This window comes from Leptonotus elevatus, chromosome 1, assembly GCF_054856555.1.
Source record: "Leptonotus elevatus isolate MCC_2025b chromosome 1, RoL_Lele_1.0, whole genome shotgun sequence".
NCBI classification, from domain to species: domain Eukaryota; kingdom Metazoa; phylum Chordata; class Actinopteri; order Syngnathiformes; family Syngnathidae; genus Leptonotus; species Leptonotus elevatus.
In genome coordinates this window covers 26346636-26359196 of record NC_141239.1, presented here as the reverse complement: position 1 = coordinate 26359196, position 12561 = coordinate 26346636, and the positions used below count along the sequence as shown (strand labels likewise).

Here is a 12561-nt window from a genome sequence, read left to right as displayed (position 1 = left end):
TTTTAAGACTTATCCTGCGCTGACAGCCAATCTGTGTAGAAGTTAATGGTCACAGATCCGTTCCCTGTGTGTTCCGGTTGCATTTGTAATAATCTTTTGTGTGATGCATTTGAATGTCTATCACTCCATGACAGCACTACTTTTGCTGAAGTGTGCAGCTGACATGAGTATGCCATGTGCTTATTTTACGCCGCAAAGCCAAGCTCAGTTTAAACAGTTTCCCCGCAGACCTGTACAAACGTCTAGCAGTCCTACACACTCATAAACTGTTTCTTGGTTTACTGGACAATATTGTGGGCGCACACTCGACATCTATGCGACACACAAACATGCGCATGCAGCCCCTCACCCCACATCACACACAGATCCACTCACCTGCGTGTGCCGGCGGTTGATTGAAAAAAAATTTGAAAAAGATTTTGAGAAAAAATATAGAAAAAATAAATAAATAAAATAAAATAATGTTAACCAACTGAAACTACATTTACATTTATAAAACTAGCGGCACCATTTTTTCAGACCAAGACTGTGTCTTTGGATGAAAAACGAAATCACGTACTGATATTTTGCATAAATAAAAGCACTTTGTTGCGTGCTTCTGGAGGTCATATGAGCTTAATAGTAGTTTGCGGACTCTGCGACAAACTCATCGCTTTGCAGCAGTGAGCGGGGGATTCAGATAAGTCCGGAGATGCGAAGTATACTCCATCTCACACCGTTACCGTCCTCATGCAGATTTTGCACACAGGCCTCATCGACATTTGCTGCCAGTAAAAATGTGTTTTCAAAAATTATGTTTAATATCATAATAGGTCATTATACCCTGCAGTTTTTTTTTTGTTTTTTATGACGGTAATGAAAGTGACACCGTTGCCATGTTTGGACACCCCGGGATAGCGTATCACCGCCAAACCGCCCAACCCTACTAGTGACATGTCTCTTTGGCATGCATTCTTGTGCGCGTGTGTGAAGGCATTTCTGTGCTGTTAAGCACTGCCTCTGGCGGTCGTTCGGGACTCATAGAACCATAGTTACATACGCAACTTTCGTTGGCATTACATGCCTTGCATACTCACATCTTCTCTTGTATCTGATTCGTCCTTGTTTAAGTCACACGAATCACCCACCTCACTTTCCTCCAGAACTGTAAAAAGATTGTGTTTAGCGACAGAACGTTTTAAATCAAAGATCAATTAATATCCCCGACCTTGAGGTTGGCTCATCTTTGTTTCAAACAGTTGACAAATTGCTGTACTTTGCAAGCTTCTAATGCCTGTAAAAATGTCTTTTGACTGTCTGAGGTCATCTATATGCGCCGAAATCCAGGGATCTGTCAACGTTAAGACATGCTTAAATGATTCTTCAGGTTATTTATGCCAAAAGCACAAATATACAAGTTTTAGTGATCATACCGCCATGGAATCCAACATAGGAAGTTCCTCCTTGAATTCTTGGAAGCCTGCTGATAAAGTAGACAAAAACCCTCCAGCCCAAGCCCTCTTGAATGATCTTGGTGATTTCATTTACAGCCGAATATCTATGATTGGGCAGCAAAAGTTCAGTATTGTACAACAACCAAGCGTATTGCAAAAGTGATGCTTGCTTACTTTGCAGATGCAATGAGATGGGCACTATGAGTGGCCTCCTTGAACTCACTCTGAATGATAAGGACCTTGTGACAAGGTCCATTATCAAGGCTTTCTTTGTCAGAAGTAAGGAAGTTTCTGCAAGAAAATAGCATTCTACTGACCGTCACTCTCACCTTAACAAGTAGAACAAACTGATAGTTTCCAGAGCCTGCAACAAATCCTTACAATATGTATTATGTACACCAATTTCTGGATTGTAAGGAGCACCTGACTATAAGCCGCGCTAACTAAATTTGGGGAATACTCGAGCTTGTTACACATGTATAAGCTGCACCCGACTGTAAGCCGCAGGTGTTTTAATGTTACCGCACCGGGTTCCCGCTACTTTCTTTTCCATAATAAGGGCGAAAATTGTCTCTCCTACTGTATTTGGGCTCACTTGGTTTGTTTTGCTCTGCCTGATGCTCTTGCGCTTCCTTTATAGTGCGCCCCCTTGTGATCTGATGGATAAGCCGCACCTTTGTATTAGCCGCAGGGTTGAATGCAAGTGAAAAAAGTAGCGGCTTATAGTCCAGAAATTACTGTATGTAACAAATCAAAACTCAAAAATTGTCCAACCCGCTTCTACCTTTTTCATTTTAGAAATGATGCATATATATAATTGCCTTAATGAACAAACACAAAAATAAATCTTGGGTCTATTCATTTGTCATATAGAATTCAACACAGCATTACATACAGTACAGGCCAAAAGTTTGGACACACTTTCTTATTTAATGCATTTGCTTTATTCTCATGACTATTTACATTGTAGATTCTCACTGAAGCCATAAAAACTATGATGAACTGATGTCAAGTTATGTACTTAACGAAAAAAAGGCGAAATAACTGAAAACATGTTTTATATTATAGATTCTTCAAAATAGCCATCCATTTCTCTGGTTACTCTTTTTGCATACTCATGACATTCTTACCTCTGGAAACTCCTTAAAGATTGGAAAACCCTTTTAGGAGACTTCCTTTTGAAGCTCATCAAGAGAAAGCCAAGAATGTGCAAAAAAGTAATCAGTGAAAAGGGTGGCAATTTATTTAGATATTTATTTTATTATTTTCATTTTTTGTTTTGTTAAGTTCATAACTCCACGTGTTCATTAGTTGTCGTCATAGTTTTGATGCCTTCAGTGAGAAACTACAATGTACATAGTCATGAAAATAAAGCAAAGTATTTAACGAGAAGGCGTGTCCAAACTTTTGGCCTGTACTGTATCAGTTGTTTATTGTGCGCAACCTATATGGCTAAACTGTGCTGATAATAGCATGTTAGTCATTTTATCCACAAACCTGATTTCCTTCAAGAAGAAGTGTTCCGTGTCAAACTGCTGCAGTGAGAGAAGCTCAACACTTTGCAACATTTGCACCAATGGTTTTAAGTCGGGTGCAGTTAAAAGTCTGGAAAATGTTGTAACCTGTGGTTTAAAAAACAACAAGTCGGGTAAATTTAAGAGGAATGACAGATTTGTGAGTTATCAAGCACTGCTATGTTAACATTACATTACCTCTGTGAAGGAGGAAACGTGATGGACTTCCTCTCTTGTATGAGCAACTATGAAGTCAAGCAGGCAGCTGTTGTTCTGATCTTCAAAGTAGACATTTGCAAGATCTTCACTTTCACCATTAGGAAGGTCTGTCTGGCCTAACCGCATCACTGAATCCGGTGTGGCACACCTGAGCAGTACAAGTTTAGCCTCTTGAAGAACTCTCTGCTCGGCATCTGAGATTTCAAAAGCATCCTTGCTTTTTTTGATCACTTGATGGATCACTGAAGCGCAAGCCTCTGAATGATAGCCAATGAAGACGTCTGATGGATTGTATTTGTACGTCTGAGTCATGTCAATGTGATTGCTGACTGAAACAAAGCGCCTGACCCATTCTTTTAATTTCTCAACAAGCCTCTTCTGCGCTGTTGTCAGGACAGTTTGGATGTCCAGGTAGTGCTTCTCCAGCCTATTAATGAGAGGTATTGGGAACTGTTCGTAGACCACCTTTCTTTCTTCAATGACAATAAGCCGGAAGTCGTTGTGCACCCTGCACTTGACACGGTGGGTACCAAGACCAAGGTCCACATATTTCTGCCCCCCCAAGTATACATAATATTGATTGAGGGCATCATAGAGACTTTCATAAAGGTTCTGCAAGTTCAGAAGCACAACAGTTTTACCAGTCTCCATGCAGAGCTTTACTCTGTTAATGTTGCGGCAGATTTGGGTGTACTCCTGGTCTTTTGGAAAGCTGGATCCAAAGATTATTTCTGGCTGGCCAATCTCTGAAAAAAAAGTTTGTTGCAAGATCTGGAGAGCTCCATAATTTCGGGTTAGCACCAGCAAGTACCGACATTCTTCTTCATGTCCAACTGCCTGAATGTTTTCTCTCACAAACTCAATGGCATTGATGTTCTCCAGGTCAGGCGCAATGCAAAAATTTTCATTGAAGACAGACATGGCATCCACATCATCTTTGCCGCTGAAATTCCTCAATATGGCTTTGGTGACCTCCTTAATGGTGGGCTTTCGTTGGGATGACTTGGCCACTGCATAAACCATCTTAATCAAGCTGTAATAGTCACGCAGGCCGAAAAATCCTTTGCCTTGGTTATGGACAATTTTTATATAGGCTACTGCAAAATGGCAGAACAGTTCCCTGACCTTCTCCAAAACCATCACATCAGATGAGCATATGCCCTCTGCGCTCTCAATCAGTTCTTTCTTATCTGGATCACCCCGAGAAACAAATATGCCTCTGTTCATCTTTGCAGGGTCTAACGCCCAGTTGGAAATGCCAATGAATCCAACCTTTTTGTGTTGCAGTGGCTCATCATCAATGCACCCTTCTTCCAATAATGGGTGAAGAGTTTTAAGTGGCATTTTTGGGGAGTCTTCAGCCAGCCCAATTTCATCAAGGACAACGACTGAAATGTACTCATCGAGATTCTTTCCTTCCTGAAAGCGTCCACATTGTTTGAATATATTAATGATGCCTTCTGGTGTAGAGTGTGGACTACATTGGAAGGACACCAAATGAACCTGCTTAAACATTTTGTAGAGGTCAGAGTGGGCGGCTTGGCCCTGCATTGCATCTGCCACCAGCGTTTTAGACAGAGATTTTGATGTTCCTGGTTTTCCAACTAAGAAGAGTGGGATCCTGAGCTCAATGCAGAGAACCATCATGAAGACATTTTCTTTGAGGGCGGCATTTTTTGCAATAGTATCAGCCATTGGCACACCCCTTAAGAGTAAATCCTGCATAAGTGTGATTTCCTCCCTTATTTTTGCTGGAGTGTACTCTGGCGGTAGACTTTTGCTGACACACAGTCTGTATTTACCCTTGTGCTCAAGGCAGGCATGGTAGCACACACCTAAGGCTATGATTAAGGACCACATTACAGGATCTCGTTCCTCTTGCCCATTCTGATCCTGTAGTTTTTTCCTGTTTTGATTACTGTCAAATTCTTTAAGCTCTACAAAGAACCGAGTGTGGTTGTTATGGAACCAAACAAAAGCCTGCATGCAACGTTCAACATCTCTCAAGCTGACAAAGCTACATTCATCCCTCCTTCCCCGCATGTACTTTTGTGATGCAGAAAGAGACAGAGTAATGCATTTGAAGTACTCCTGAGGAATGTTTTCACTTTCCACAACTCTCTTCACAATCTGCTCGATGTATTTTTCTTCTGCCTTATCATTTAACTGGCCAAAGTCCCACACCAAAGGGAGCATGCTTGGTGGCAACGCTTGAACTCTATAGACGAGCTGGCGGAGAGGAATTGAGCCTATTTTTTCATCTGTTTCCTCAGCCCGGACTCTGTAGCCAAGACCGGCAGATTCTAGCCTCTTGATCATCTTATCTGTGTGCTTTCGGTAAGGGTTGCATGCTGCAATGATCTGCAATCCAGTTCCGGCTGCCAAACTGACCCCATTGACTGCCTTGTCACAAAGTACCTCTTTTATACTGCTTATGTCCTCTGTGGTATTGGCCTCGTCTAAGAAGAGAACAGAGTCGAACCCATGGTCTTGTTTGTTAGTGAAAGCAATATGTTCTGCTTCTCTTACTTTGGCATAAATCATCTCTGAAGATGTCCCTCCATGCACTTTGACCAGTTTCATGTTTTCAGTAGCAACGCCTCTCCTGCGCAACTCGCACAGATATTTGATGAGTCTTGTCTTCCCGCATCCCGTCTCTCCCATGATGATGACAGGTATGCCACATCTGAAACGCATGTGAATCGCCAGCATCTTCAGAATGTTGTCAGTTGTAAGCTCATATGTTGGATCAGGGTCAAAAGGCTTCTTGATTCCGAGGACATTGCATAGTTGCTGTATTTTGTCACATCTGGGTAGGCTATCAAAGTCTATGTTAAAAGGAACACCCTGACGCTGCAGGCCTTCAAACAACGCCTTTGACATAACGTTTGTTTTAATAACCCTACCAGACTTTGGATCAATTGCATCTAATTGATCCTGTAAATTGCGTTTTAGATCAAACCCAATGAAGGTCATGGACGAGTGGTCCTCATTAAAGAAAATGTAAGGGTGTGGTTCCGTTTCCCATCTCTTTCTGATCAAAAAAGGAGCCAAGTCCTCATCTCGGATATTGTTCAAGTCTATTTGTGAACTGCCGGGGCTCTGGTCGGAGATACTTAGTGATGGTGTTGCAAAGTCCCTTGCCATGACAATCATAAAACCCACCACAAATGCTTTAAATCCGTTGAGGACGTCTCCAGTCAAATTAGCATCACAGAAAACAGATTTCTCACAGTCTTTCAGCTGCAGGTTGAGAAACCAAGTGAAGTTTCTAAGTTCCGCCCAGGATGGATCCAGAATGCCACAGTATATGAGAAGCGTCTGAAGACATTCCACATGCGACCCTGTACCATCATTGGTCTTGTAGCTGAACTGATCAAGACTAATGTTTTTATGAAACCTTTGGAGATACTGGTATGGTCGCTGGAAGGCTGAACTCTTGAACACTTTTTCATCCATCAGTGGGGTGTCAATGGTCTCTTTTTCCTTCATCATTGCAAGAATCAGGACGTCTTTCGGTGACCAGCAAAGAATATTTGGGAACACGTCTGTGAATGAGCTGATTGGTGTATTAGTCTAAGTAGACAACAGAAAAGCCCAATTTAAGCAAAGCTGTATCATCAGATGACCATGTGAGTCGTCAAAACTCTTACCTGAGCAGAAGCATTTCTGCTTGGCTTGACAGTTTCTTCTAAAAACTCAATGACATATAGATGTTTATCACTGCACTTCCAAGTGTTTCCTTCAGAGTCCATTAGGTAACGCAGAATCAACAACTTGAATAGAAACTCGTGGATACCTTTCCTCACCTTTTAAAACAACACAAATACTGATTAACAGAATACCACCAGCAGACAAAATGTAACAAAAGGAGTAACAATTACCGATGAGGTAATGTCGAAATGAAATATGGTGAGTGTGTTCCTTTTAGCGCTTTCCAAAAGAGACTGAAGGATGGCATTCTCATCAACACTGGGTTCAATCAAGCGAATGCATTTCATCATGGTGCGTTCCTCAACTGAATGCTTCAATGTTTCGTAAATCCTCTGGATGTAAAGTGATTTACCTAAAATGTTGAAAACCATGATGAGATGATGGATGGATAATGCTGACAGTTTGCACCATTCTGCAATTCCAAATTAAGAAATATACATTTTATTTTGTTCATGCTTTGTTCCGGCTTGCAGTTATGCACTCTTGTCTGAACTAATTTTTTTAAGGTACCTGCTGGGCACATTTGGTGTGATTTTGCAAGTTCTCCCACTTTGAATTCATGGAGGGGTCTGACATTTTCCTTATAGGTGCATGTTGTCCACTGTGAGAGTAACAATGTAAAATAAAAAATCTGAAAATCACATTGTATGATTTTTAAAGATCGTATTTGTATTTTAGTGCTGGAAATAAGTATTTGAACACATGCCAATCAGCAAGAATCCTGACCCTCAAAGACCTGTTACTGTGCCTTCATAAAGTCCACCCCCAATTCACTTATTAATCCAATTTAGCAGCACCTTTTTGAGGTTGTTAGGTGCATAAAAACACATGTGCACCTCACAATCTGTCAAGAGTACAACTGCTACCAAAACCAAAGAGCTTTCAAAAGACACCAGGGACAAGATGGTAGAACTCTCCACAATAGGCTACGTGGCAAATGCCAAGATGCTTGGTGAAGAAGAAAAAACAACTGTTGGAGCAACTGCTAGAAAACAGAAGAGGGTAATGATGACTGTCAAACTCCCTTGGACTGGGGCTCCATGCAAGATGTCAAATTTGTGGGGAATCAGTGATGCTAAGAAAGGCGAGAAATCAGCCCAGAAGGACAAAGGAGGAGCTGCTCAATGACCTGAAGAGAGCTGGGACCATTAATTCAAAGGTTACTATTGGTAATACAGTAAGACGTCATGGTATAAAATCATGCATCGCACGCAAGGTTCTCCTGCTTAAGTCAGCACATGTCCAGGCACTTTGTAGTTTGGCAAAGACCATCTGGATGATCCAGAGGACTCATGGGAGAAAGTCATGTGGTCAGATGAGACCAAAATAGAATTGTTTTGGTCTTAACTCCACTTGCCATGTTTGGAGGACGAGTACCATTCCAAAGACACCATCCCTATTGTGACACATGGGGGTAGAAGTGTCATGCTTTGGGGCTGTTTTTCTGCACAGGGGACATGATGACTGCGCCGTATTAAGGAGAAGATGAACAGGGCTATGCATTGCAAGATTACGGTCAACAACCTCTTTCCTAACCTTGCTCTGCAAGCTGAATTCTCACAGTATTTGTGAGTTCACAAACTCGGGAAAAATACATCTTGTACAGAGCCCGTTGATTTTCACCGATCCGAACCACCAGGACCAATCACAGAGCGGCATTGTATTTGGGGCGGGATATGCCGCTGTGGCGAAACAAGGAAGTGCCGACGTCGGGGGAAACAGACTAACCTAACATGGACGAATGGACGCTGCAATTAATTCTGTTTTTACAGAATTACTCACAGTTTCCTTGTTGAATGTTTAACAGCGAGATGCTCTTCGTGCATTTTTAGCTGGTTAAGATGTTTGTGCTTTTTTTCCCTCCCCCTACGACGAGAACGAAGACGACATTTTCATCCATGGCCGTGATTGGTCAAAACGAAAGTTAGGTAGACGTGCACAATATGCCGCATGAAGCTTGAAATATTGTACAGTATGTCCCACCTTTCCCAAGCAAATCACCATTGAACAGTCCCAGATTGATATTGCGGAGAACTCCCTTGAGTGAATCACAGCATCAGTCTGGCTATTACCAGGTTACCGCTTTCCATCAGTCAAGCATTAAAGATGGGTCGTGGTTGGGTCTTCCAACATGACAACAAACCAAAGCACACAGCCAGTATAATCAGGAAGTGGCTCCGTAAGAAGCATATCAAGATTTTGGAGTGGCCTCACCAGTCTCCAACTGAAACTCTATGTTCCTTAGAAACAGCCACGAAACCTAAAGAGTTCTAGAGAAGATCGGTACGGAGGAGTGGGCCAAAATTCCTGGTAAAGAACTACAAGAAACGCGTGACCTCTGTAATTGTAAACAAAGGCTTTTGTACCAAATATAACCTTTATTTTCTCACATGTTCAAATACTTATTTCTAGCACTAACAAACAAATATCAATCCATCCATTCCTCACAAGGATCGCGGGGTGCTGAAGCCTATCACAGATGGCTATGGGCAATAGGAGGGGATACACCCTGAACTGGTTGCCAGCCAATCGCAGGGCACATAGAGACAAACAACCATCCACACTCACAATCGCACCTAGGGACAATCAATTAACCTGCCATGTATGTCTTTGGAATGTGGGAGGAGACCGCAGAACCTGGAGAAAACCCACACTGGCACAGGGAGAAAATGCAAACTCCACCCAGGTAGGCCAAAGCCCGGACTCGATCTCACGTCCTCAGCACTGGACGGTAGACGTGCGAACCAGTCAGGCACAACATACAAATAAATGCTGTAAAAATCATACAACGTGATTTTCTAATTTTTTATTTTAGATTGTGCCTCTCAGAGTGGACATGCACCTACAATGCTGCTGAAAAGTTTGTGAACCTCTTGAGCAATTTGGACTTTCCAATTGTTTCAACCTGATTTTGTTGTTCAATCTGAACCATTAGATTTTATATGAAATAACAGGTGAAGGTTTATCAATTCAATGCATTGTTCTTTTTTTTTTTTTTTTATCAATTGTGTAGTCAAAACTTAATTAAAAAGAGTTTTTGGTCAATTCATGTAGGTGCAAAAGTAAGTGAACCAAAGAGTTTAAACAAAACCAAACACACAGCCATACACTTACCAACACCAGCCCTTTTGGATGAGACGGTGCCTACGCAGAGGCGATCTTTGAATGCAGCAGCTGCACTGCGTTTATCTGTCGGGACCACATAATGCTGGTGGAGGTACTTTTGGATGCTGGCCATTGACGTTTGAGGAATAATCGGCAACCTGTACTGACTGAAAGCTGATGGAAGGTATGCATGTTCTCTTTCTGAGCTACACAGAATAATAAGCCTGTAGTCTGTCGTGCACTGCACTTTCATACGCTGAAATTTTTTTTCAACTTTAGAACTGACATCATACGGAAGCAGCTCCCCGTACAGCAGGCAGTAGATCTTCTTCCTCTTGCAACCTGCGCCGAGACAACGTCTTAGAAAGAGCTCCACCTGCTCGTAAGTTGAGGAGGAACTGCACAGCAGGACCTCATCGTAAGTTGGGAGTGGTTGATCTTCGCTGGTCATATAAATGGAGATGCAAGTAGTTAACACTGCCGTCTGAGGGCAAACAATGAGGTTTGGTTTCCCAGCTACCATGCTTTTTGGGAGCGCTCTCTCTATAAAATTTCCAACCTTCTCTTCAGCACCCTCTTCCTTCTCAGCCAGCATTTCCAGCAGTCTTCCAACACTTTTTATATCAAGAATGTGTGGGAAAACATGCTTTGGGTCTGTCATGTAATCATTCCATATCTGATCAAACCTCTGAAATCTATTTCCTTGTACATCAGGATCCAGTTCCATACATGGATCCGACATCCCCTGGAATTCAGTTTCCTCATTTTGTTCTTGCAGTTGGGTGAGAATTTCATTTTGAAATTCATGCCAGACACCCCATACATCTGAGTCTGTGCAGTGGGACTTAATAAAGGACAGCATCATGAGAACTTGACCATCCACACTTTTTCCATGTTCTTTTGGTAGATTGTTGCATAGGAAGAAGATTTGTTCTGCTGTGAAGTAGTTCAAATAGTAATGCTGTGATCGCTGTTTGTCCACAAAATCCATCCAAAAGTCCAGGCAGTTCTCCATTTTCTTGCAAAGTTCAGCAAGGCACCCTTCAATGGTGACAAGATTAAAATTCTCATCCAGGTTGAAGTCCATCACAATGCTGAGGTTTTTATTGAAGCAGCAGTGAACTTCAGCTTCCCAGTGCCTGAACAGAGGATTTCCAGCAGCATAGAGAGCAATGAAAGCCTCAGCTAGTCTTTGAACACCGGCAAAGACCTGAAAATAAAATAAAAGGATTGATTAGGCAAAGCTGTGTCTCCTGTAAAGCCAAATTATTTTTAAGTTGCAACTTTTCTTTTCAACTTAATCATAAAAATGTCAGGAGGAAGAAAAAATACAATACAAAACTAGGGATGTCCCGATAACACTTTTTTGGACCAGAGTCTGAGTCCGAGTCACCTAATTTTGAAGATTGGTCGATTCAGAGCCCTGAACCTGATACCCCGGCATTACATTAGAGAGATTTTTTTTTAATCAAAACTACCCCAACACTTTTTATATGGTGAGTGGAGCAGTGGTTTAACTACATAAAACATTTAAAAATCTTTTGTTTTGATTTTTTGGCACCTCTATGAGTTACTCAAAGGGCTATTATTAACCAGTATATTAATTTTTCACGATAGCTTTATTTTTGAGAACTTACTGTAGCAGCTTTAAAGCATGCTACTTAACACAAACTGATGGGCTAACCGAATGTTGTTTTTCTTTAGGAAGAAGAATACAGTGAAAACAAGCACAAATACAGCAACATACGAATTATGTCATTTTGGGTCCATTTTTCAGGAGATGAAGGGCGAGAAGGACTCTAGATGACCGAAAAAATAATTAGTAGCAGCACAAACAAAACTTTTTATGGCACAAACGTAACAGACTATTTCCCTCAAATTTTGCGTGGGGTGGGTGGGGTGTAGTGTGTCAACTTCACAACAAACAAAAGGCAGCATTTGAAGGCAAGCAAGCAAGTGTATTTAATCATACCATATCCTGACTTTGGGTCTGGACTCGCACCAGACTAGACTGCCGGCCTGGGCGGGATTGGCTACCCAGCAAAGGACATCCGACTCTCCGGATTCGCGCTAGGCTTGGCTAAGCTAGGCGCCGGGGTCCCTTTGAATGGCGACAGACACCAGTGCAGAGTCCCAGCGAGCGCCTCAACACGATCCGCGGGGAGGACCCGAAGCACGTCTGCAGCCGAATCCGAGGGCATGAAGCACGTTAAGATTCGCCAGCCCCTTATGGCGGTGGGGCTGCCCGTCAGTGAAGTGCAGCGGGGAAGCGTGCAACGCATCATATCCTTTCCGCCACATGGAATGCTCACTAGCTTGCACATAACGCAAGTCGCACCGTCTCCGCTTTCCACATTAAAGATGATAATAATTTACTATCAGCTATAGCTATTTCCTTGTAGGCGGCATTCAGCCAATAGTGTCACTGTAGCAAAGCCATGCCACACGCTTAGCTGTGTGTAAAAATGAAGTCTCACTCTGTGCCACTGTGTAACTCCAGATTTAATAAAGAGTTATATGAAAATAACCTCATATTTATCCGATTCCCATCGAGTCAACAACCGCATGATCGGGCC

The 12561-nt window shown here is 42.2% G+C and overlaps 1 protein-coding gene across 3 annotated transcripts in view; it reads right to left on the bottom strand.

The window, feature by feature from the left end:
- The window catches only part of LOC147181425 (E3 ubiquitin-protein ligase rnf213-alpha-like), a 59428-nt gene that overhangs the window by 20063 nt on the left and 26804 nt on the right, over positions 1-12561 (bottom strand). For all 3 annotated transcript variants that reach the window (XM_086087482.1, XM_086087466.1, XM_086087474.1), the window contains exons 26-34: positions 9995-11195; positions 7051-7232; positions 6820-6975; positions 3146-6742; positions 2931-3055; positions 1608-1724; positions 1413-1537; positions 1208-1330; positions 1077-1144 (exon numbers count right to left, since the gene is read on the bottom strand). In XM_086087482.1, coding sequence (XP_085943608.1) covers positions 1077-1144; positions 1208-1330; positions 1413-1537; positions 1608-1724; positions 2931-3055; positions 3146-6742; positions 6820-6975; positions 7051-7232; positions 9995-11195 — 5694 coding nt within the window. The remainder of the gene's footprint in view (positions 1-1076; positions 1145-1207; positions 1331-1412; positions 1538-1607; positions 1725-2930; positions 3056-3145; positions 6743-6819; positions 6976-7050; positions 7233-9994; positions 11196-12561) is intronic.